The sequence below is a fragment of the Pseudopodoces humilis genome, chromosome 16 (genome assembly GCF_049639895.1).
Source record: "Pseudopodoces humilis isolate 2021_Gansu_Grassland_sample_001 chromosome 16, ASM4963989v1, whole genome shotgun sequence".
Lineage (NCBI taxonomy): Eukaryota > Metazoa > Chordata > Aves > Passeriformes > Paridae > Pseudopodoces > Pseudopodoces humilis.
Window position 1 is genome coordinate 17575834 of NC_142215.1, and position 26037 is coordinate 17601870.

General features: G+C 44.0%; 1 protein-coding gene across 1 annotated transcript in view; it reads left to right on the forward strand.

Moving 5' to 3' along the window:
- Positions 1-367: 367 nt before the first annotated feature.
- The window catches only part of PSTPIP1 (proline-serine-threonine phosphatase interacting protein 1), a 52346-nt gene continuing 26676 nt past the window's right edge, over positions 368-26037 (forward strand). The window contains exons 1-4 of the mRNA XM_014251287.2: positions 368-462; positions 832-1066; positions 16817-16917; positions 20524-20598. Of these exons, the coding sequence (XP_014106762.1) occupies positions 1034-1066; positions 16817-16917; positions 20524-20598 (209 nt within the window). The 5' untranslated portion in view covers positions 368-462; positions 832-1033. The remainder of the gene's footprint in view (positions 463-831; positions 1067-16816; positions 16918-20523; positions 20599-26037) is intronic.

A 26037-nucleotide genomic window follows, 5' to 3' on the forward strand; every position in this document is an offset into this window, starting at 1 on the left:
CTGGAGGACAAGTGCTTTGGAGAGGGTTTCAAGGAAGCTTTAGAAGTGTTACCCTGTGATCAGGTATTTGCAGCTGTGTTAAAACAACTGGAAGAGCTGATTTGGGGCACTGCCTGAAATACCTGGTGTCAAGGGATGCTGGGTGTGGTCTGGGTGCTACTGCTTCACTGGTCTGTGAGGCTTCACTCAGGTCCTGGTGCTAAGAAACTCTTAGCTCTCTTCTTTTTCAAGACTTTGGATTTTACTTCTAAATTTCACATATCTTGCATATTCATATGAGGGCATGCAAATCAGAAGTGTTCTCTACATTGATGTCCAGGTATCTAAATGTGTGCAGACACCTGCACACTTCTCAGAGTTCTTAATTTAACCCGAGTCCTGAAAAGTCTTTTCAGCTGCAAAATGCAGCTTTGAGCTAAGCTTCCTGTGTGCAAAAGCATGGGCCTCTGCCAGCCCCAGAAGGTGCTGCAGAAATGGGGCACCTATATTTCTTTTGCTTCTTTTTCTTTGCAAGACCACAGCATTAGATAATAGCTTGTCTCTGTACTGTGCTGGTTTCCTTTGCACCGTGATTGTTCTCTCTCTTCTTGCAGCTGATCAAATCATATCATTGAACTTAGTGCCTTTTTTTCCTCTCCTCTCTATTTTTTTCCTGTCTGCTCAAACACACACCCATGGCAAGGAGCAGCCTGACACCATTTGACATCTCCTTGCTTCCTCATTTCAATATTAACTGTTTACCAGAAGAGAAACAGGTTTGGGATGTGGGTGCTGAGCACTTACATGTCTCTGTGTGTGAACAACAGCTCTTTTGCCCTCTGTCCCTCACAGCCACAGGTCATTTCTCCGAGTTGCCTGGAGCAGCCCCATGCTATTGGCAGCAGCCTGACTTCAGGAGGGACAGGTCTGTGGATGTGCTGCACTCTCTGCTTGAGCTGGGGTGCAGTGACGAGGCTCAGAGCTGTGCCTGCTGCCGCTCTCACCCCACAACGGACCTGCTGAAGGATTCCTACCCCTCCACAGAGCAATAATAATGACCCAGCTGCAGTTTAAAGATGCTTTTTGGGTAAGTGAACATTTACTATGTGTTTCCTATATTCAGTGTATCTGTATTTTAAATTCTTTTTAAAATACAGCTTCATTTTATATATAGCTTAAAACTAATTTAATGATGTTCTGAGTTCTAAATTTAGTTTAGTAAAAATCCAAATTTGTCTCCAAGCAAAATCTTAGTGTTTGATACTGTAAGTGATCCTGGACAGAAGGATGCAGTGTAAAGAATATATCCAGTCCCCATAAAACCACTGACATTCCCAATTCCTAGGGCCAGAAACCACTTTTGAAAGGGACATGGATTTGTCTGTCTCACCATGCTAAGAACCTGCTTGCAGTGAGTGTCCTCAGCTCTACGAGCGGCTCCCAGAGCAGGTGAGCTGTTGCTAATTATAGGCTGAATTCCCTCCTGTTTGCTAAGGAGCAGAGCCAGCAGTTGCAAGCAAAATGCTCCTGCTTAGCTCCCTCCAGGCTCCCACCCTGCTGCCAGGAGCATTCCCAGGCACGCAGAGCCCAGGAGCTGTGAGGTAGCACAGGTTAGAAAGGACCAGCTGAGCCCAAACATTCACAGATGACCTAAAACCAGCAAATACTGAAAAGATGAGATCCACTCCATACTTGTTGTTTAACTTTTGTTTGAAAATCCTTTTGGTCTCCTGTTTTCAAGCTCTTTCCCTGCAGTTACAAGGTAAAAGGACCTTAGTCATTTCTCTCACTATGGTAATCTGAGGTTCTCTTGCAACTGGAGAATGAAAGTTCAATATCGAAATTCTAACATCGCAAAGTTGAATAAACAGGATGTTATGTGGTTGCCTCTTTTCTGGGTAATCATTTATCCAGCATCTAGGACTGACTTAAAGAAAGACATGAAGCCATATGAACTCTTCCTGCCATTGCCTGGCAGTTCTTTCTGCTTGTGCTCTCTTTCTCTCCACCCATGCTTCAGGGTAAACCCTCTCCTGGTAGAAAACAGAAGGGCAGAGACAAAAACACATATCAATGAACCACCATCCTCTGGACTCTTCCAGGAAGCCCTCCCCACCCCACTGCAGTAATAGATTTGAGCAGTTAAAACTAATAAAAATACAATGAGGAAATACAAAAGTCAGTGTTGATGTTAGGACTAACTGTGCATGACCACACCTATGTGTGATTCTCCTTCTTTGTGCACCCACTGACTGCACAGTGCAGTGCACAGGGTGGGACACAGCTGTGGGTCAGAAGCCCTGGGAGCTTCAGCCCTTGCATTGCTGAAGTTCCTTGGAAAACAAGCCACATGACTTTTAGAGCTGTTACTTTTGCTATAGTTACTTTTCAATGTCTTGGTCTCTAGGGAGAATAAATCAAGCTATGGGAGTAGTGTGAGGATGATTAATGCCAGCTGACAATCTGGCCAGGCCAGTTCTTCATGGCTCCTCTTCCCTAAACTCTCCTGTGCTTAGTCACGTTACCATGACTCAAATCCTTGCTTAGTTTTGAAGCTAGCACCTTATTTAAAGCAAAGCATCTTTGGATTTCATATTTTTTGCCTGGAAATGTAATGCCCAGCTTGATTAAGAAGGCAGGAATATATTAAAATATATATTATTATATAAGGATAATATATTGCAGGATGGAAGCTTTAGCTATGCAATAAGTCTTTTAAAGTGAAAACTTACAGGATATTGCACAACACAGCACTAGTGTGCAGCTTGCCCCCCACATCACAAGATCAGCAATTATTTTTGCATTCATAAGGTTCTGTTGTAAGAGGAAAATGTATTCATGTGGTTGGCTTCAGCGAGAAATTATCTCCTGTATTTGATGTGTCCGTTGAACAGAAACTGCCTTTCTGATTGACAAACGTGTTTGCCCCTTGGTGGATGCCTCAACACAGAGCCCTGATCTCTGATTGCTGCACCCCCTCCCTGTGCTTTGCCCTGACGAGGTGTCCCTGAGCAGCAGCTCCCTGCTCCACCGTTAGGAAACTTCTGGATAAGCAGGGGTTTCCTCAGGACCTACCTCAATGTAAGATATGTAAAGAAACCCTAAGGGTAGATCTCCCCCAACTAGCAGAGGAAGAGCACCATTCATTCCTCCTCACAGTTCCCCAGACTTCATAAGAACAGCATGTGCTGTCTTCCAGGAAAATGCAAATTGTTCCTCATAACAGGTTTAAGTTTTATCCCCTCTTTTCCAAATAAATGTAGCAATGATAGTACTATACTAAAATTTACACTTAGTTCAATTATATTTTCTTTGTAGCATGGCCTGAGCAAAAACATGTGTATTTTCTAATTACAATTTTTATTTCTATATGCTCCACACTCTCTGTAATGGTTTAAGGAACTGTTGCTCAAAGTCTGCACTAAAATGTGCTTCTTAACAGAAGTTTTCTATCCTCTGTTAATATTTCTTGGAAAACGTTAGCAAGATAAAAATTCAAATTTGGTTTGATAGCCAATGCAGGGCAGTTGCTGATGGATTAATATTCTGCTGGGCTGCTGTACAAGCCTGACAGATGTTACCTGTCTTCTTTAGCATCATGTAAGACAGGTAGGGCAATTCCCATGTTAATGAGGAGTGTGTGTGTGGCACCAGCTGAGCTCCAGGTTGACGGGGTTATGTTAACCAGCAGAGCAGCAGTAATTTTTTTGTCACTAAAACCACTATCCAAGAAAATCTTTCCCCCTCAGTCACAGAGTGTCTTTCTTAGTCTCATTCTGTGTTCTTGCACTCATCATTGCTTTTCCTTTGCAATTCCTGTCATTGCCTTTTCCTTCTATTTAGTCTCCCTCCAACCTGCTGCTCAAAACTGCAGCTGCAGCCCCTGAAATGCAGCTATTTCTGGCCAAGAGGTAGGAAGGTACTGGCACCACTTCTGTGCTTTGCCATACCCACCTGGGAACAGGGAATGAGGAAGGCTTTCAAAGGAGCTGGTTGGCTCCAAAGTGCCCAGAGCTGAGTGGGAGCAAATCTATTCTCTTGGACAGCTTTGAATCAAATTCAAGCAGCCATGTCAATTCTGAAAGTGTGTCATGGGCTCCTAAGGTACTTAGGATTTAAAAATAAACACATGAAGTGTGAAATGCTTGTTTCTTCTCAGCTGTGGGATGAACTCGGGGCTTGTGGATTCTCACAGCTCACATTTAAAAGTGTGGGGGAGATGCAGGCCAGGCAAATATGAAGCAGGCCTTGAACAAAGCTGGGAAGATTTGCTGCCCTGCCCTGCTGTGGGCTGGTCCTTCCCACATCCCTGCCTGTGGACCCATGGTTGTGGTCAGACACTGCAACTGTGGGAGCCGTGGAAGTGCTCCAGGAACAGGGACTGTTACAAAGGTGTTCAGTCTGTCTTGATTTGACTTCAGGCTATGTTCAGCCTTAGGTTCAGTGTAAAGCTGACTTTGTAGGTGAGCCTCTCAACTCCTCCTGTAGCTTTTTCACACAATGGTCTGTTGTATATGCCAAAAAAAGATGTAATTAGCTTCACAAATAATTTAGCTTCTAATGAGACTCTTAACTGTGGAACAAGAGCTCCATGGTGATAAAAGTCACAGTGAAGCTATTTCCTAAACGTATTAGGCAACGTGCTGAAGAAATACAGCATCAATGGTTTTACTCAAAATAGGAAGTTTATTTATACCAGTAGCTACTCTGCTTTCCTGTAGAGGTTGAGCTTTGCAGGGCCTGTTGTTTTGCAGCAGGTCTGTGAGGAGGAAGTGAGACTGGGCAGGTTTGTTGGGAGGAACTGGAGCTGGGGAGGCTCCTGCCAGCCCAGCACCCTGAGGCTGACTTGGGCCAGGCAGGGATGAGGCTGGCAAACCTTCTAGCCTGGCATCCCAGCCTTGCAAGTGGGTCCCACTGAGTTTGATCTGAATGGCATGGCACCGATTGCATCTAACCCTATTGACACACGGCAGATTAAGATAAAACATCTCCCTGCACAACAGCACACAGGTGGGCTCTGCTGTCAGCATGTCCTGCCTCACCCTGAGCTCCAGAGGCATGGTCATGGTCCTGCCTCACCCTGAGCCCCAGAGGCATGGCCATGGTCCTGCATCTCCCTGAGCCCCAGAGACAGAGGCATGGCCACAGTGCTGATCACATCCAGGCCATGTCATCGCTGCAGGACGTGTGTGGAAATGGGGAATAAAGGGAGAGCCAGCTTGGAAAAGTTGAACTGGTTGCCCAGCTGATGTCTGTGTTTGTTGTGAGGTCAACTTCATCTCCAGAGAAGAGGCTGCTCTAATCTTTTTCTACGTGTAATTTCTTCCTCCATTCCCCCAGCTGCTCTGGGAAGGACACTTGGCTCACTAGGCAATGACAAGCACCCGTGGAGGGTGGAAGGGGGGCAATCACAACAGTCATTGAAACCAGAGGAAATCACACGTAGAAAACCTGATCAGTTGTTGTGGCTATGGAAACACTGGTGCTTCAGCAGTCACTTCTGAGCAGAGCACAACAGCTAAAATGAAGCTCAATTGAACTAACACTGGATGAATGGATTTACAGAGAGTTCATTTTGGGTCAGTGATTGAAATAATTAAACTGTTAAATACACTTTATTACAATTTTCTGATGAAAATTGTTGCAAAATTCTGATGAAAACTATGTTGCAGCTGAGGGGTTTGACTATTCAAATTGGTTGATTGATGAAGTAAGTCACTGTGACAGTTTTGTTAATATTTTTACACAGCTGTATCTAGTATGTTTTGATCCATCCTGCTCTGCAAAAGTTGGTTGGTTTTGCTTGGGCTCAGAGAAGGGGAGGGTTCTTATTTCTGCCAATTTTAAGTGTGCCATGAGTCTGTATTTTAAATAGGGAATAGGTGAGTCATGGACTCTTCACCCGCATGTACATGGCCACGTCTAACAAACAGCACCTAAAGAGTATTTGTCACACACAGCTTGAAATGGAGTGTCTCACAAAGATCAGAGGGTGTCTTCTGGCTTGCCAGAGCAGCCCACTGAGGTGCATTTTCTGAGGTAGAGTCACAGAATAGCTGAAGTTGGAAGGGGCCTCTGCACATCTCCAGCCAACTCTAGCTCAAATTGCCAGTTGCAGCACCGAGCTCAGAGTATCTCCACAGATGGAGACTCCACAGCCTCTCTGTGCAAACTGATACCTGTGATTCCCTGGTGTCTCACCACCCTCTCAGCAAAAACCTTCCCGTGCTTAAACAGGACTTCTTGAATTTCTATAGGTGCCTGTTGCCTCTTGCCCTGTCACTGGGTGCCCCTGCTCCCTCCCACAGGAATCTGAGCACACTGAGCACCTCTTGTGCAGGCTGAGCAGTGCCAGCCCTCAGCCTCTCCTCCCACCACAGCTTCTCCAGGGTGGATCTCAGAGTGTCCTTACAAATCCCATTTCAACAGAATTTTTCCTGGCAGGACCGGCTGATTCATGGCCCATCCCTTTCCTCCCTCAAGGCTGACATTCCTGCAATGCAGCAGAGCTGCCTCTTCAGTCACTTGCGCTGCTTTGTAGGCACAGGGACACTGGCATTTCAATCCAGTAACACTCATTGTATGCTTATATGGAAGACAAGTTAGGCTGCTTTGTTATATTTCAGCTCCTTCAGTTCAAGAAGATCTTTTTCTGATTTTATTTTCCTGCCTTGCCACAGCAAGGTAGATTCCAGCAGGCAGATGGCACAGAAAACACAAGTTTCATCTGCAGTTTAATCTAGGTTTTGTAATAAAGCTTTTCTCAGCAGCCACAGTTCAATAATTCACAAAGTTCACTGTATTGCTCAGTAGGAGTTTGGGGATTTGAGGCTGGGATGAGGAGGTGAGGGCTGGTGGAACAGCTCTGCATGGAGATCACTCAGCCTTGCTCAGGGTGTCAAGGTGAAGGAAAAAACCCACATTGAAAATATACATCTGGATCCCAACAGCTTTTCAGCTCCCCAGAGAATTATTCCCTTGCTGTTCATGGAGTTTAGTACTTCTTTAAAGTGGTGGGGAAATATCACTGAACAAGACTGAGGAATTGAAAAGTTCCATAGCTCCTCATGCAACTTTATCTTTACTTGAAATGAAAGGCAACAGTCTTTGGAATTAAGTGAAAATGTACCAGCTTGGGCCAGCTTAGAGATACCAACTCATGTGATTCCATTCAGAGCAAATAAATAAACAATCTTTTTTCCTTTAATGTAAGAGCTTTTCAAAGCTATTTTGTGCTGCTCTCAATTTGTCCAGGCCTAATGTATTCCTAATATGCAAGAAAAATAAAAAATAAGGGGTGGGGACAAAGACAAAAAGGAAAATAGGTGGTCAGCAGCCCTGAGGTCTGAGTATCATCACTTCTTGCTCCTTGCAGTAGGTGCTGTAATTACTGAAGGGTAATTAACAAGTCAGGACTGATAAACAGCCCCGGGATTGCTGCTCAGTGGGATGGAAATCCCCAGGAGCACCAGGAGAAGGAAAGGAGGGCCCTGCCATTGAAAGACCATGGATGCACATTTGGTTAGGACTTGGGTTTCTGGCAGAATCTATTATGTGGAAAAACATCGTTTTACGGGAAGTAGGGGTGCTGTTTTGGAAAATAAAGCTGGGCTTTGATGAAAAAGTTCACACCTGGTAGAGGCTTTCTCTGGAGATGGAGAACTAAGGTGCATTTGCTCACCAAAGAGGAAGAGACCAGGCTATAAAACCCCTCTATGGTTCTGGGAGCTCTGCAGGGGGAAGGCACATGCTGGAACAGGAACTGGAGCTTTCTTTGCCCACAGCCACTGCCTGCAGCCTGGAATCCAGGTATGCCTTCCCTCCTGCCATGTGGTTCACCCCTGTTACAGATACATATTAATTATATTATATTATATTATATTATATTATATTATATTATATTATGCTTTTCACAAATACTAAAATTAATATTACATGTATAATGTTGGAAACTTTGCTGTATGAAACTAAGAAATAGTGGTGTAATACATATATATATATTTTAGGGAGTAGTATGGTATTACAATAAAGATTGCTTTTGTTCATATATGAATGAGAATGAAAAGATAAAAAACCCACTGCCTGCATTCTTAGATTATCTTATCCAGATGAAGACTGCAGTGACTGGAGCTCCAAGGGAGGAATTTATTGAACTTCTCTTATCAGGGACTGTAAGACTCAATGGAGCCAAGAAGATTGATCTATTGGGGAGGGGGAGTTGAAGCTAAACAAAGGAACATCTAAAACTTAAGAGGAATGTTTGAGTCATGCATAAGCATTTATGAATATGCAAGAGATTGGTGTTTTTAAGGGACAATCCTTTGTCAGTAAGGCGTGCTCTTGGCTGAATGCTGAGGCATCCAGCTGTATTTGTTCATTTTGCTTTATTTCTGTCTCATACTTGTCTTTTATAAAACTTTTTAAATTATACCAAAAAGGTGAACCTCATTTTTCACACCCCCACATAAAACAGCTGGAGAAAGAGGTTCAAATGAAATTCCCCTTCCCTGTACAGGCAGCAGATGAGGGGTGGTGTGGCAGCTGTGAGAGGGGGGTGTCTCAATCAGATACTCATGGAGTGTAAGAATGTTGCATCATGTTGAGTAATCGGATATGTTGAAAATTATTAATTGGCAAAGACCTCTTGTGAAATGGAATTGGTAACATGTAACTATTGAAATCATCTTTACTAAGAAGTGAAGTAAATCTTTAATTCAATCTCCTTGTACAACAAGACTCTGGGAATATTTCCTGAAGTTTTACCCTTCCCCACGTGCCAGGAGACACCAGTAACAAATAGAGCATGGGTTCAGCAGTGCCTTTTGTGAAGTGCCTTTTTCAGGACTGACAGGAAACAATTGCAAGCATTTTAAGACAAGGAGGAGAAAGACATACAGTTTTTTAATAAATTAATGTACTAACTAAGCAGGTCTGGTTCCAGTGGCTCTGTAAGACCTGGTGGACAGTTGTCTCTGTACTTGAGCAAGTCAGGGCTGTTTCAGGTGTTTTCACTCACCGTGGTCTGGTCACTAAGCCCACTAAAAGAAGGAGAGGAGCCTTCTTATAACAGAGAAGGAAACTGGAAGTGCATGAACTAAAGAGGAATAGAAACAAAAGCAATCTCTGACTATTGTTTTGTGTAAAACAGAAGTATCCTCTACTTGTAAGATTCTATTTCTCCTTATTTTTCTTCCAGTTTCTCTTGTGTAGCTAATGTTACTCAGTAGGAGACTGAAGGAACATCTGATTCCACCATTGACACATTTATCTGTCGTGTTCATGTTTCAGAAGGACCATGGCAACAGTGCTGTGCCTTCTGAAAGACAGGTGCAAATCCTCACTTCTGGCCTCTCTGTTGGCTTCCAAGGAGAAGCCACTTTAATTTATGGACTTACCTGTTGTCTGAAGTCATATGGAGAAAATACAAAGGGATGCTGCCACGTCAAACCTGTGTCATGTAGCCACATCAAGCTACATTTAAAACTGGTGAAGGATTCTGCTGCCTCCTGTCCCATTTCTTACTATCCCTATCACAGAGGTGTTCCAGAAGTTTGTTCTATATGGATTTTCTGAATGGATTCCTAGTTTTTTGTCATGCTTTTTGTTGTGATGCATGTCTGTCTGCTGGCTCCTTTCTCCTTCTGCTAAGGACAGGAGCACTGGGGCTCTGAACTGCACTCCAAATAATATTTAATCAAATTATTAAGAAGACAACCTAAAACAGAGATAATAAGCACAAGCAGAGTCCTATTAGTAGACTGGAATTGAGACTTTCCAAGGCTGTTCCCTGTGTGCCATGAGTCTGCCAGCCAGCAAACCACCTGCAAAAGTGAGGCAGGCTTTTGTGCAGCCATCACTTTGGAGCTGTGCAAATCAGAGGGTGATTAAAACATAAAGAGCCAAACAATATGCTGTGACTGTAAGAATGCCTAATACATAACACATGAGCAGTACAGGATGCCAGTGAGGAGGGTGAGGGCTCAGGAAGCTGAGGACAAATTCCTGTGTCAGCAGAACTCTAAATCAACCGTTTCCTTCTCAGAGAAAACCCGCAGGGTCAAGAGCAAAGGACCACTGAGGAGCTCATTTTGCTCAGTGTCATTTGCAGTGCTATTGTATAGTTTGTGAATCTCAATTTCAATTTTATCTCTGACTATCCTAGCTGCTGCAGGTTTGAAGTATGATGAGAACCTCGCTATGGGAGCAGTGGGAGATGCAGTTTAGCAGCCCAGCAATTGGAATGCTGCAGAGGCGGTGGTTTTTCCTTTCTGATTTTTGAAGGTCCCATTCAAGGTTCACCTCTGTGCTGTTGCCTGGCAATAAATACCATTTGCTCCCCATGAAAGGTACTGCACATCAGGTTTAGGTAACAGGCTGCAGCAAAACTGCAAACTAAGCCTCTTGTGGAAAATGCCCAAGTCAACTCCTGGAATTATCACCAAAATGTCCCTACCTACATCCTGAGCAAACATTCGTTTCTGATACACGAAGAGCAAATTTACAAGAAGTGACAAAAATCTTATACAGCCAGCTTCAACCCACCTACTCCTCCTTGCTTTTTCTGCTTATGTGAGGAAAAAAAAAATCAATACTTAAAAAAAAAAGAAAAAAAAAAGATTTTGTAAGCTCGTATAAATTCTGTAGTCAGTCTCAGAAAGCACAAGCAACCATCACATTCTGTTGTGATGTTTGGATCCACAAATCCATTCCAACTGATTTCAGCCAGTAGGAAAAAGGAGCTCTTACATAGTACAGCGTGAGCAAATGCTTTTAAAGCCACCAAGCAGTTGATTGTGACATGAACATGTGTGGAAAAGGACTCCTATCACACCCAGCACAGGTCAGGGGAGGACATTTTGGTCAGGGGTTTCTGATGTGACACCGCTCTGTTCTGGGCACGGTGATCTTCCCCCACGGATGTGCTCAGCTCAGAATGGGGTTGCTGAGCTGCATTTTCAGCTGCTGGCACAGTCCCAGGGCCAGGCAGCAGAGGCCCAGGCTGAAAAGCTGGGCTTGGTTTTGAAAAGGGCTCTTTCATGTGCCCCTGTGGTGGAGCAGAGCCGGGATAGCAGCGGTGGAACAGGAAGCAGCAGCAAAGCAGCTCTTATCGCAGCAGGGCTGCACCAGGCACCCCTGAGCCCCAGAGCTGCACAGGGTGTTTCAGCACACACAAAGCAGTGGTGCTCGCTGCTGTCCTGTTTGTTCCAGGACAGTGTGAAAAACAGCAGTAACACTTTGTGTCAGGAATATATTTCTAGAACTACTAGGAAATTTTGAAGTGTACCAGGGGAAAAACCACAAAACATAAAGCAAATGATTGAATTACAGTGAAAGGCTGTGGCATGACAGGAAATATCCAGTCCAATGTACTTGGAGATTCTAAATCATGTTTGGCTGTTAGGTCTGTTTGCTGCTCATCTACATGTATGAAACCTTTGTCAGGGCACTTGACAAGGAGACTGACAGATCAAGGGAACAGGGTTGGAAACACTCACAGCCAGTACCCAGTGGTATGATGCAAGAATACAATTAATTGGTTTAACTCAGTCGGAACCACTTACTTTCAGTCCAGGACTGAGATATTAGGTGTGATAGAAAGGATTTCTTTCTGACAGTTGAAAAAGATATTGTCAAAATGACGCTTATTCAAAATTTCATTGTGCCCTGTTCTCTCTAAACTTCCTCCTCACACCAGTAGTTGTTTCCTTTTTGACTCTGGGAAAGTAGATCCTAAGCTTTTATTTTACTAAAACTGTTATAAGCATACCTAAACTAAACAAGATATGAATGCAAAAAAAGCTTGATTTAGAGAAAAATTCCAAAGATACCCATAACAGATTCAGTTTCAATTATTTTTCTCTTTGAAAATCTGTATTAATAGTTTATTTGGATCAGGTAGCAACATTTAGCATTTTCAGTCCAAAACCATGTGAGAACACTTCTGATTCAATCTTTGGAAAAATATCATTAGGAACCTAGACGAGGACTGGACTTTTCTAACTAAATACTTTAAACTTAAGAGAAAGTGTGGGGGTTTTAAAATATATATATATATATATATATTTTTAATATTGGCAGATAATACATTTCAAATGATTCCTAAATGAGGGCAGGTTAGGCTGAAAGACCCTCTGAGAGCTCTGCTGTGTCTGTCAGTGCTCATTCCAGGCCCCCCTGAGAGGTGCAGAGCAGGTACCATGTGTGGATTTTGATGCTCTGTTTATCACCATAACAGTTCAGCTCTGTCCTGCTGGGTACTGAGCAATGCACCCAGTGTCTGCTGTGGAGTTTTTCCTTTTCCAGCCCTTTCTCCCCATCAGGGTGGTGCCGCTGCCCTGCTGTACCCTGGGGTTATTGTCCCTGTTACCACCTGGACCCGGTTCTGTACAGAAAGCAGGTGAGCAGGTGCTGCAGCAGGAGATGCTGGGATGAGTCCTTCCATGCTGAGAAGCAGAGCTGCAGCTCCCAGAACACTGCAGCAAGCCCAGGAGGAGCCCTGACACTCCCCAAACAGGACACACGGCTTCAGCAGCAGCGGCTGCCCTGGGGGAGATGCTAAGGTGCTGCCAAGCCAGCTAATCCTGCAGGAGCAGGGAGAGGTCTGAGTTGTGGTATGTAAACTACCTCTAAACAAGGTCCTGGATGGGCAGCTCAGGTGCCAGCATAATTAGAAATGCCCCAAGGAAAGCAGCCACAGCAGAAAAGCCCAGAGTTGCTATGGCACAGCCACAATGACCTGATGAGGTCATGTCACTGTGACCATCACCAGCTGGATGTGCAGGGTGTACCATAGGTTTTTGTACATGAGTTTGGATGATTTTATTTCCAGTGCATTGGAAAAGCTATTTACTGAAAGCTGCTTCAGTAATGAGCACAGAATTTTAGTCTTCCCTCTCTGATATTATTGCAATAGTAGCCTTGTCACTTCAAAATGTAAACTCTTGTACTTCAAAAAGCCTCACAGTTCCCTCTGGGCACCCAGCAGCACAAGGCTCAGAAGAATATGTTCTGGAATAAGGCTGATTCTCAGTGAGTTGCTAAAGACACAAGATTGGTGTCACCAGAAGGTAAGAGGAAATTGTCACCCCCCAGCAATCCTGGTACTTTCTACCCTCTAGGCAGGGAACTGACACTCCCAGTCTTCCCTTGCAGCCTTCATTACCAAATTCCAAATCCTTAGAGCCTCTCCCTGATGGCTGTGGGAACCAGCTCAGAGCCAGCCCTGACTAATCTCTCCCACAATTAACATTTGGAATGGGTATCCCATCGTGCTCACTGTCTTCACCACTGCTTGCAGGCTTCCATGCCTCCTTCCAAGTATTCTAGGATAAGCTGTTCTGCTCAAACTAGAGCACAGAAGTTGTGGGTTTCAGTCATATACTCCCCTCCACATTTCTTTTGTCTCTGAAGGAACAGTGTTGCTCATTGCACTGGAGGGAAGCAACTTTTGTCACTAGGAAGAGAAGAAATGCTGCCCCTCTTTTACCTGTGATTTTCAAGAAGAAAACAAGAAGAAAATCCCCAGGCAGAGACCAGAGCACACATGCAGAGTTAGGGGAACACGGCTCTGCTCACAACACTGAAATCCCTGTCAAGCACTTTCTTGTTCGTGATTATAGGCCTGTTGGACAACAAGGAATAGCTAATCTTTTTTAGTAACAAGGATTAAATCCTCTTTCACAGCCACACACACTTTGAGAATCCCTTTCTTGACAATGAGAGAAATTGCTGGTGGTGAGTTAAATCACCCTCTTCCAAGCAACTAGATTTCAGTATAAGCAAATGATATTTTACACATTTAATGACTATATTTATTATCTAATTAAAGCATTTTTTCTGATTTCTAAAAAAAAAAAATAATAGTTCTTTGACTATTCATTAGTTCTTAGAATCATCACAAAATCCTTTCTGAGAAGTACCAAGCACTGTCTGAGTAGTGCAGCTTAACAGCTTTTGCAAAACCACTCAATGCGGGTGCTAATTATAACACAAAATGGTAAATGGAAAATAGAATAGAGGCGAGACAGCTTAGCAAGGCTAGACAGTTGTTTAACGAGATCCAGCCTTGCTGTCTGATTGTCTTGACAAAGAAAATGTGGGGTCACTTATGGTGTTACACAGGAAATCCTTAAGACACTAGATAAAAACAAAATGGGACTGAACAGACAAAGCAGGGGAAGAACTCTAAAGTGGGCAAACACACTGATCTGGTGAGGTGCTGGATCCTGCCATGAGACATGAAGAATGGGCTGCAAATAGCTGTGCTTGAAATAAACAGGTAGAATGAAATATTGTACAGGAGGTATCTGATAACCTTTCAGCCTGGAGTAACAGAAAACAGATAAAAATCAAAGTTTCAAAGTACAAAATGGGAGTAAGAGATCAGTAGTGAAAAAAATCCAATATACACTGAGACCTTGTTGAATAAAACAGCAGAAGAGGAGAGAATTGCAGGTATATCTGTAGATCTTAGCTCATTTGAGTGCCACTGCTATGATTTGATAGTGGAAGAAGGCAAATGCAATCCTCTGATGAACCACAAGTGTTTCTTAGAGAGCTGACATTAATGCCACGGTACAAAGCACCACTTATTCTTTACTGGAGTGGTAAAGCATCATCCTTGTCCAACAGGGATTTATTCAACCTTGAACAGGTGCTATAACAACAGAAGGGAATCAATGGGATGAAAAAGCAGAATGTCAGGAAAGGGCAAAGGAGGTTTGTTTGGATGCAAGGAGATGTTGAGAGGGGATGCAGTTGTACAACACGTGAAAGAAGAAATAGAGCTGTTAAAATGAAAGGGAAACATTTGTGCAAGCTGAGGCCTGAGTGATTCATAGCTGCATTGTGGTTGGAAATTAAGAAGCAGTGCTGCAGGATGAGTGACCAGAGCAGCTCACACTTGTCTCAGCCTGGCTGTGGCATTTCCTCTCGCTCCCTCTGCAGCCTGGGTGGGTGGCACGAGCTGTTCAGAGCACAGCCAGAGCTGCTGCCTGCGAGCCCTGGTTTGGGTTTCTGACCCTGGCATTTCTGAAACAGGGCCTCCACGTTCTTCAGGAACACAGAGGAGGACAAGAAAGCAAATTGTGAGATGAATGCCCCTCAAAACAAGATAGATTACATGAGTGTCTGTGGTAGAAGTCCTTCCTAGGAGCCAAATCTCTCTACAAGGACCAGCCAGAGGAACAAACCCCAGAGGAACCTGGCAGGCAGTGAGGCAGGGATGCTTCCAGGGGCCTGAGGAAAGTGCCTGATGGACTCAGCCCATCAGGCTGCCCCCCAGCACACTGCTGTGTTTGTGTGTGTGGTTTTGCGTTGATAACAAGTTGGGGTTGCATTCTCAGTTTAGGGAATTTAATAAGCCTTCTCTCAGACATAAAGAATTTGTCATCCTTTCAGTGTAACATGATTTTACAGTTGTTACAGTGCCATTTTAAAAGAGGTGGGGAAAGACACCAAGTGAGTTTTAGGATTTACTGAGCAAAGAGAGATATTGAACAGAAAGGCAGACTAGCTTCACAGTGAGCCTATCACTTTGCCTTTGCTGCCTGTGGCAGTGGCTGACTGCTGGGGTGATACCAACCCACGGGATATTTTCACTTACCTCATGGGCAGCATTTCTGGGACAAGAAAGCTGTGTGCACAGCTGTGGGACATAGCTGATTGCATCTGAAAATACACAATTAAAATGCTGGGGGTGTGAGTTGGTTGTGGAACATCTGACCAGAGTTTCTGCCAGGCAGAGAGAGCCATTTATAGTAATTTTTCTACAGCAGTGATGCCTTCTGCCATTGGAATGTCCTCAAAAACAAGAGAGAGGGGGGAAGTGCTAAGTTCATTGCCAGAGTATTATCAAGAACTTTTCCTGCTTTTCTCTCTGAATGGCAAAACTTGCTGCTTCTCATTTATTTCACAGCAGGATCCCTCCCTGTGATGTGTGTGTAAATTACCCTTGGAAACATTAGGAAAACTAATGTTTTGGGCTTGAGATCCTGTTTCTTCAGGGGTGATGGCTTTTACAATGAACTGTAGCACTGGAAATGTTACTACAACCTGTAGGTTTACAGGGATTGTCTGCAGAAATTTATCCTAGCTCTTGAAGAACCAAAAACCCCTGTTCCTAGATCTGCAAATCTCCAGAAGTCCCAAGGCCTGCGAGGCTTCCAACAACCACCAGCATCCACCCCCAGAGCTCCCCTGCTCCTCTCCAGTCCCAGCAACAAGGAAGCAAAGGCACAAGCTCAAGTGCCCAAGCAGTTGCTTGCCAGAGGATCTTTTCCAAGTACCAAAACTTAAACAGCTGTCTTCTTCACAAGTGGTGGTGGAAAGCAATAAAGCAACCCATTTATTAAATGGTAACTGCTTAGGGGACAGTGGATGCATGTATAAACTGCATTCAGTTCATATATAAGGGCTTGTATTGTAGATAAACTGCTTGAGGGAAGGAACACACTCGTTCTCTTTATGGTTTCACAGCCTGTGATTTTACCATAATGCTGAAACATAAAGCTCAGAAAACATTCACCACTACATTTTCAATAATGCTATTTCTATGTACTGGTTAACTCAGGCTCCCTGTGGAAAAATGGCTTGTCCTGATCCTGTTGTGAGGCAGTGGGAGGACCAGGGGTAGAACATAGAAATCCTGTCTCCCCGTGCTACAAATCCTCCCATTAAAACAACACTGCTGCACAGTCACTGCCCTCAGGCTGATATTTGTACTGAGCTGACTCTTTTTTTCTGAAAATATGGTAAGAGGAATTAAGAAATATGAATTAGAATTAAGGTAAGAGGAACTGATGTGCTTAACAGCTATTACCTTTTTTTCTGTTTTCAGTGCAAGGAGTTCACCTTCCACACTGGCTACGAGGTGCTCGTACAGCGGCTACTGGAGGGGAAGAAGATGTGCAAAGATGTGGAGGATTTGCTCAAGCAGAGGTATGAAAATCAGTGTGAAAAAAGTGTGAGCAGCCTTCTTTTTTGTCTCATTTGGCATCTGGAAGGGAATAGCAGGCTGTTTCTCAGTTTGGTAGTTATGAACTTACATAGAAAAGACTGAGTAATATGAATCCCAGCCTTGTGATGTGAAGGTGGATAAATAGAAATCTCAAGGAGAAGGGAAGAGAAGGTTGAAAGAGTCAGAAACCCAGAGCTCCACTAAAACCCTTCATTATGGGTCTAGAAATACACAGTAGCACCTACATCCACAAGTAACATTTCTAAATTTTCCCTTTTGCAGGGCAAAAATGACTTGCACATTTTTGTTTCTCTTTGAACATGCTGTTGCCACAGGCACTGTTTCAGTTTCCTGCCAGTACCAAAAATGAGACGTTTTTCAAACACAAAGCTACATAAAATGCTACCTAAAGCCTTACCCAGACACCCAAACCAGCCCCTGATGTTCACCAACCTTAGCAGGCTTTGAGTAACGATGTTGTAGTTTGTGTTCCTGATAATGTGCTTCTTGGTGCTTTCTCAACAGCAGCTATGGACAGTTGACAATTTTGTGGGTGAGAAAATAACACTGCTGCTCTGGATCCTTTGGCATTAATTTTTGTAGGTGTGACTTTGAAAAACAGCTCTGAAATTTGGTGCTGTTTTTAAGTGGCTTCAGCAGTTTCAGCATGTAGCATGAAGCACACACTTCCTCAGGCTTGACATGTAGGAAAGATGACATAAATATGGATTATATATCCAGCAGGCAATCCCAGAACAGTTTATCTCAGCACTGTCACCTTATGAGTATTGGTCTGCCTTCCTGCTTTTTCTTCCCATACTATCCCCATCTAGTTTTCTTAGGTTTAGGGTGGTTTTCTGATGGCTGATTTTAAAGCCCTGGGACTTTCAAGGGAATGTGAACTGTCAGACTCAAAAGTGGCTGTTTCACAGCGTGTGAAGTGTCCCATCAAAACCTGAAGCTATTTAAATTGCTTTTCTAGACCACCAGTGGGAGCCTGTTATATTGGCATACATCACACAGTCCTGAAGTCACATCTGCCTGATGGCAGCTTAGATGCAACTGTTTAAAACAGCATCTTTGTGCCTCATAACTTACAGAGATCAGAACTGCACTGCAGGCCTTGGGCAGTGCAATTCTGCATTGGATGCTGCACACAGCTGTGTTCCTTCCAAAACATTGCAGAGCCTTCTGAAAGTTGCAGGATGAGTTTTTTCCTGGTTTATGGTGGAGGCATGAAGTTCTTTCCGTAAAGAAGAAAAAATACATGTACAGTCATTTTGGAAAAGTTTCCAAGACGTTTTTTACACCCCCAAGACATTGCAGGGAGTGTGTGCACGCGTGTGCCTGTGTGTGTACGTGCCTGTTGGGGGAGGAGGAAAAGGAGACCAGAAGTGGGCACTGAGTCAAAGATGTGATTTCCAGTTTATTGCTGGCAGGTGTTTGTTTCAGCTCATCCTCACGTCATTCACAGGAATGACCCAGCAGAAGATCAAAGGATGGGATGAATCTCTCTTTCTAGAGAGATTATTATTATCTAGCTGCCCATGACTCCTGCAGTCCTGAAACCAGCTGCCCTGGCCCTGGCCACATTAACACTCAGTTTTCCAACCATAAATCCCCCTAACTGGCCCAGAGAAGGGCCTAAGAGGCTTGGGAGTGAGAAAGCAATTTTATTCCAGAACAAAGCCCAGGGTTAAAACACAAAGTATGTTCCATCTCTGGATGGCTGCAGGGAAACCTAGAAGCTGTGTGCAGGAGTACTGGAAAGTGGGAAAAGCAGCATGAAGATGTGAATAGATGGTATCAGCCTCCTGTCAAATTCCTCTGACCCTGGGCTAGTCCAATCCAGTACATGCTGAGGTTTCAGGAGCTGGCACTGGTGTAAAAGCTGGCCAGGCTTTTTCCCCGTGCTATACTTGTATACTGAGCAAGAAAAGTGGGACTGCAGCACAAGTAACTCTTATTGCTACACTGGCACTAAGCAAAGCCTCTGACACAGAAGTGTTTCCTGATACTGAAATCAGAGGAAAATTAATGTATTCTTCTTCTGCAGCCCTATGTGTCTGGAGTGTATTTCCATTTTGATGAAATGTCATTCATCTAACATGAAAAGCAAGTGGTGTCTCTGTGTGGCCTGTCACCACATTTTGCACCCTGTTCCTCTATCAGGAATGCCAAGCACTGCTGTAGGAACACCCCACTAAAACACAGCAGTTCTGAGGGCAGGAGGGCAGCACATGCAGCATTCCACACATGGGAGCCATGGACAGGGGCCAGGAACACTCTCTGCTACTGCTGCAGGGCCAGCACTCCTGCTCCAGCAGCCTGACTGATCTCCTTGGGCTGGGGAGAGTCCTGCCTCGGGTGCCAGGAGATGGTGGATTTGCACCTGAGCACCTTGGCTACGAGGCAAGGTGCTCCCAAAGCCCAGGGGCATCAGGAAGGGTGGTGGGACCATCTCAGGGACCCACCCCAACAGCTGCCGTGGGGTAGAACTTCAAGAGCAGCCCTCAAACTGCTATAACTCAGCAAAAACACACAAGCACCTCCTGGCCAAGCAGGAAGACTGATAGGACTAAATCCCAGCAGGGTTGTAGGGCCTTGCACCCACATCAAATTCATTTTTTGAACAAAGAGTACATTTCTCTAAGGTGCCAACTGTCAGGCCAAAACAGTTTGAAATGCTTTGAAACTGCTTTTGAGAACTGGACCTACCCTAAACAAAAACATCCCTCCCCCAGGTGCTAGGACCAGGCTATCTGTTCGTTATTTATTATTGACCATCAATAGTTTTTAGCAGCTACTCAAAGATTGACAACTTGGTTCTACCCTGGGCTTGCACCCAGGAGAAAGGAACTAAGCTGTTTAGTACAAATACTTTTTTTTAAAGAGAACAGAACTTTCCTCCAGTGCTGGGGGAAGGGAAAACAGCAAAGGAATATTTGTATTTATTAACCATAGAAACAGAACCACTTTCCTGAGTCACCAGTTACAGTTCCCCATTAGGTGAGATACCACAAATTGTCCCTTCCACAAAGCTGCCCCAGCTTCACCAATCACACAGCCACCAGGGCTCCTTCCCCCTCGGCTTCCATGGCAGCTCTTCTAGCAGTGCCTCATCTTTTCAAGGGACAGAAATATTCCTGCTATCCCTGGCTCCCATTTATTCTCAACATCTCTTGAATGGATCCTTTGGAAACTACTCTTCAGTCCCCTCACAGTCAGTGTTTTCATGGATCGAGTCAGCTGTCATTTTTAGGTTCCTTTTGCTCTGTCCTGAACAACTTCATCTCATCGCTGTTCACTTCCTTCTTCCCATGAATCCACGTTTAGGGGGCAGAGCTGTACATAGCATTCCACAGTAATCAAAGCCATGCAGATGGGCTTCATTTTTATCTCATTTCTTCCAGAAATAACTTAAATAACTAAAATATTTCAGAGGTTAACTAACAGCACTAGGATTGAGGAGATAGAGAAATTAAATAAGTTGCATTTCTGATGTTTTGCACCTCAGATACAATTACAATATTTGTGTAAATGTAATCCTGGTACCACTAAGAGAAACTGAGTTTTTCTTTTAACAGAGCACAAGCGGAAGAGAGGTACGGGAAAGAGCTGGTTCAAATTGCCCGAAAAGCAGGAGGACAAACAGAAATCAAGTAAGGAATTCTTTTATTATTACTGCAAACAAAATGATTTTGGAAGAAATATCAGACTCTTGTGTTTTGCCTATGGATGGGGTCACAACTACTCACTTCAGTGCATTACACAGCTCTTCACAATGTTCAGGCAAAGTGGGGAAACACCACAGTCTTTCACAGTGGGATTCACAAAGTCTTTATTTGGAAACTGCCAGCAGGTCCTTTCCTGAGAATTTTTTTTTTATTTCAAGATTCTTAATGCTTAATATTTGCTTCCAAAAGCAGACTAAAAGATGATGAAAAAAGAGAAAGGAAAAGATTGTGAAATTTTTAGGATGGTGGCTTGACAATTCTGGAAAGCTGGTGAACACTGAGAGACTGTGACAGCACAAAGACCCCAAAAATCAGCTTCTGCAGCAGGAAAAAAGGCTTAGCTTAGGAATACAAAATATAAATCTCTTTGAAGGTACCTAATTTGAAATAATTCAATGGAACTACTGAAATACACTAAGATGACATCTATTTTTCTCTGTCTCCTCCATTACTATCTTAAATTATGTAAAAATTGTGTTGGGAGGAGAAGATAGATGCTGGTATGGAATTTAACTTAATAAACACTGCTGATAAACTGCTGCTATTATTGATGGCAGTAGCAATAATGGGACATTTTGTCATTATTGTAGCGAGTAACAATACAGTAATAAGGTGGAGGATGAAGATGCGGGGTCACAGAAGAGAATCCTGAAAGAGAAGACCTCAATCTAAACACAAAACAGCTCTATTGATCCCTGGGGCCTGCTCCCCTCCTCCATCCCATATCTCATTTCTTAGTTGATTTCACGTTGATTTATCACTCCCAGTGCAAGTGGTGTCCTGTCCATATTTTATGGGAAAGCTTGACCCCAAAGCCTTGCCCTGCCATGGTAGGCAGGTGCCAGCGATCCCGGAGCACCGCTGTGACTCTGCCAGGCTGGCACAGACACTGCTGTGCCAACCCAAGTGCTGGGCAATGCCAGGAGGATGTGCAAGGCTTTCTCTGCCAGTGCTCCAGCTCTGCCTGGCCCCTGAGCCAGGGATCCCACAGTCCTAGGAGACGGCTTCTGCCTTCCTGCTGGCTAATTGGTGAAAAGGAAGGAGAAGAAGAAATATTCTGAAATTAAAATATCAGATTAAGGATGGATGGGTTTTTCTCAACCCAAAGGCTAAGATCAGCATTTCAGGATTAAAGAAAGGCTTCACCTAAACTCCTTTACTGGCAATACAGGGCAGGCAGAGCAAATGTGTTCAGCGACAAGAAGCTTTGGCTGCCCTTCAGTAACTTAGTGGACAATTCATAGGTCTGCCTTTTCCCAAGAGATTATGGGAGCTTGATTTAGAAGCAGAGCCAAGTCCCAGTGTTGGGATATGGATCCAAGTTCCCCTCAAGTTGGGGGAAGTTTGGACTTGGGCCCAGCTCCACTTTGATCCAGCAATCTTAAAGCTTGGCATGGAGGGAAGGCTGAGTACATGAACAAAGCTGTGCTGCAGAGCTGATTTACTGTGTTTCCATAGCCCACACCTGGTCAGGGAGACACCACTGATGTTTTTATCAGAGCTAGTGTCTCACTGCTCCTGTTCTGGAGCAGAGAGGACACTCAGCTCTCTCTCATCCAGCATCCTCTGATCGTTTAAGGAATTGCACAGACAGTGAAGGGCATTGTCCAGGGCAAACAAAAAATCAGGGAAAACTAAAGTCTGTCCAGGGCCGGAACAACACAAGAAAATGCAATGTTTGGTTTTGACGCCTTAAAAATGTTGAATTTTCTGTATCTGTGTGTTCTCAGTGTGAAGTTTCTGCTTGTTTATATGACATTGATTGCAGTTCTGCCCCCAAGGCCAGTCCTTCAGAGAGACTTGAGGGAGGGAATCTACGTACTCCCTGTAATAAGAAAAGCTTGAAAGGACAACTGTCCCAGTGCATTTTTCCGAGTATTTCCTCTTTATAGGACTCCCTATTATCATCTAGCATACTAGGTCCTAATAGAATTTACAAGTACTTGACAGGCTGAACAGGCTGTTCACATCTTCAAATGCAGCTTTGGTAGCAGTACTTCTTAAAATCAAATGTGTTTGTACCTAAAACTTCCATCTGACAATCACCAGGAAAAAAAAGTAGCTTCCAGGTTTTTTTTTGCAGAACATTTTGCAGGCCATGCTATGTATGGGAGAGGAACAGGAATTACTAATTTTAAATCATTCAGTCATTTTCTTGCTAATGCAAAATTATTACCCTCTAGTCTTAAATTTATCCACCTTTTAATATCTCAGATACTAAGGCTTTCTGCCACTTCTCCTGGGAAATTATTTCACACCCCAGTAGTTCCCAATATCAGGAGGATACCTGATACCCTTTCAAAAAATCAATAAAAGGAACATAAAAAATGCATGCACAACAAATACCCAAAACCTTCCAGTATGAGAAAATTCCCAGAAGACCTTAAGAGAAACAACTGCAAGGCTGAGGTTGATATTTCAGCACAGTCAGGATAGGCACAAAACAAGGTGCAGGGAATAAGCACAATGAGTAAATGCCAGCACCAGAGCAGCCTGGAGGTGACAGCACACTGCACCAGGTAGTGGCCATTGCTGCAGAAAACAGTTCCCTCCCAAGCCTCCCCTATATTTTAAAAGCTTTTATTTTTGAATTCAAGAAAAGAGCAATTTCATCATTTTTCCAGGCTTGCTCCTTCTCTCCCCAAATTCTGCTTCAGCCAGAGCAACTTGCTGAACTCAGCTAAGTGTATAAATAGATTCTACTGCCCATTTTTGCTCACTGAAGACACAGATGAAGGAATATGCTGCTGACTCAAAAGAAAGATTGTAGGGAAGGTTTACTGGAATGTAACAGCAACTCTGGGACCACTCTCTCTTGGTTTGAGAAAACTCTAGGTGACAGCAGCCATCAGGATGCCATCCTGTATCCCTGGGCTGTTCCCCAAGCATGGCTCCAGCTCCTCTGATGGAGAGCTTTGTCCCAAGCCTGGCAGGGACAGCTGCAGGCCGGGCACACAGGGCACTTCAGTGTGAGCAGCAGCAGTGACATCAGTGACCTGCTGAAAGAGACACCTGGGGTGTCCACTGCAGACTTCCCAGCACAGAAACGCGAGAGCCACTCTGACCTCAGGACTAGCAGGGGACGAGGTGTGAGTGCTGCTGCTGGAGGTGTGACTGACAGCCGGGGCCTCACTGCTCCTGTCTGTCCTGCACAGGTCAGAGTGTCTGACAGCACCAAAACCAGCAAGGCAGACACACTGCACCTCTTCGGATTTTTTAAAAAAAGCCAAGATGGGGTTTCTGAAAGAAGCTGGTGCTGGATACCACTGACAGAGTAAACACGCTAGCTTCCAGCTCAGGAAATAAAAGTTCCCTCTAAGTGCTAACAGGCAAAGGACACTGTCACTCAGTAGCCTGGCTGCTTGTCCTTGCCAAAAGCACTGCAGCTGGTACAAACTCCTTCCCATAGGGAGGGGGAGGCTCCTCTTCCCAGCCCATGGCACAGCTCTCACTCAGCAGTTGCTACATGCCTTGGCAAGCTCATTCCAAGGCACAGAAGGATGCACACACTTCAATCTAAGACTGCAAGAGGGATCACACAGGCTCAGATTAATATTCTGTCCACAACACTAGAACCTAAGGGAAGGATCTAGAACAACAGGGCAAACATATGAAGATATTTATTCTAAATAATCTAGCCATAGCAATCACAGGATGCTACACCAGCAGCAGCTTTCTATGGAATAGCCTCCAGTGTTTTCTTCTTTTTCTTACTTAAAACCCTGAAACATTTTAGGATCCAGTGAGTCAATAGGTAAAAAAATGTATGCCACTTTTTTAACTAAAAAAATTAAAGCTGTATCACCATTTCCTAGTTTCTACTCATAAAAGAAATTATAAAAAGGTGATGACAAACCTACAGCCATGTTTTCTTGGCAAATAACAGCTTATACCCATATCCAGCAGAGGAGAAAGAACTACAGGTTTTGAAGTTTAAACTGCAGTATTTGTACTCTCTGTGGTGCACACATGGGTGAGGGTGTAGAGAAATTGGGATTTTCAGCCAAGTTACAGACTGAGATCACAGTTGCAACTGTTTGCTGGGAGAGTACCCAGCAATGATGCCTCTCACACTAGAGATGATTCTCAGCAGAGCTTGTGCCTTTAAGAGGAAACACCTTTCTGGCTGCAAGGTGCCTGGGGACTTCCATGCAGCAGCTTTGGGCAACTCTTCAGCACAGCAACATGAAAGCAGAATATGCCACAGAATTCAGCTTCAGCCAAACCAGGGCCTCTGGGAACTCTGTTCTTCTGTAAAATAACTCATGTAAACACACACTAGCTGGTTAAATTCTGCCTAGGCTGACAACAGCTATTTTTGTCATTTGTTCTGCTTGTCTCTTATAATGTGTATGATTTCCTACATTTTTAATCCCCTTTCCCCACTACCATCTCCTTAGGACCTTGGGAAAGGATAGTTCCTTCAAGTCCATGTGTGCTCTGCTGTTCTCTGTGATGCCTGAAATAGAACATTTCAATGAGTGTGAGGTGAGAGCATCTGTAATGAAATGCCAATTGCTGTTTCCTGTGGATAAAAATAGTGCATCTGTCACTTAATATACAGAATCCTCTGTATTATTCCACACAAAGCAGGCATTTTTGAACTGAAGCTAAAAGTCAGTTGGGAAGGTCACAGCCTTCCATGGTTGCTTATTCTCCACCCAATGTTTTGAAACCACACAGAATTTATACATTAGTGTTTGAATTTTCAGGACTCTGAAAATGGACCCAAGCCTCTGCTCAGTCCCTGTTAAATTTGATTTAGATAAGCTCTCTGGTGACGAGGACAGGCAGCAGTGCTGCTCTTTTTCTGAGAGATGTGAGGAAATTTAGCTTTATGTTAAAGGTACGAAATTTGTTTTGGCTGTTTTAACCTCTGATTCGGACAGCAGAGCTCATTCTAGAGCCACAAGGGATCTAAATTGTTGTCAGGTTTATGGGGAAGAGAAGGAACATGGAGATGTCTTCCTATACGCTCCCCTGCCCCAATAAAGTCTGGGGTGATGTGTCTGTGTTCCCAGTGCCCAGCCCTGGAGTGATGACACAGCCCTCTTCCCCTCAGTTCAGGTGTATTTCCACATACCTGGAAATACGCAAGCAGCAGAACAGGGATGTGAACACCCCACAGCATGAGAGGAACCGGTTGCTGCTTCCATGAAAGCCACAAAATCCCAAAGCTGTCACTGAGCCCAGCCTGGTGCACAGTGCAGCCTCTGATATGACAACTCATGTGTCTCCACATCACAGCCCAGCTGGGACCTGGACACAAATCCTTCCAGCTGCACTGAGGGCTATTGCCTTTCTGTTTATAGCTCCTCTGAGAACAAGAAAACATCCTGGCAAAATTCATTCTTCAATGTTTTT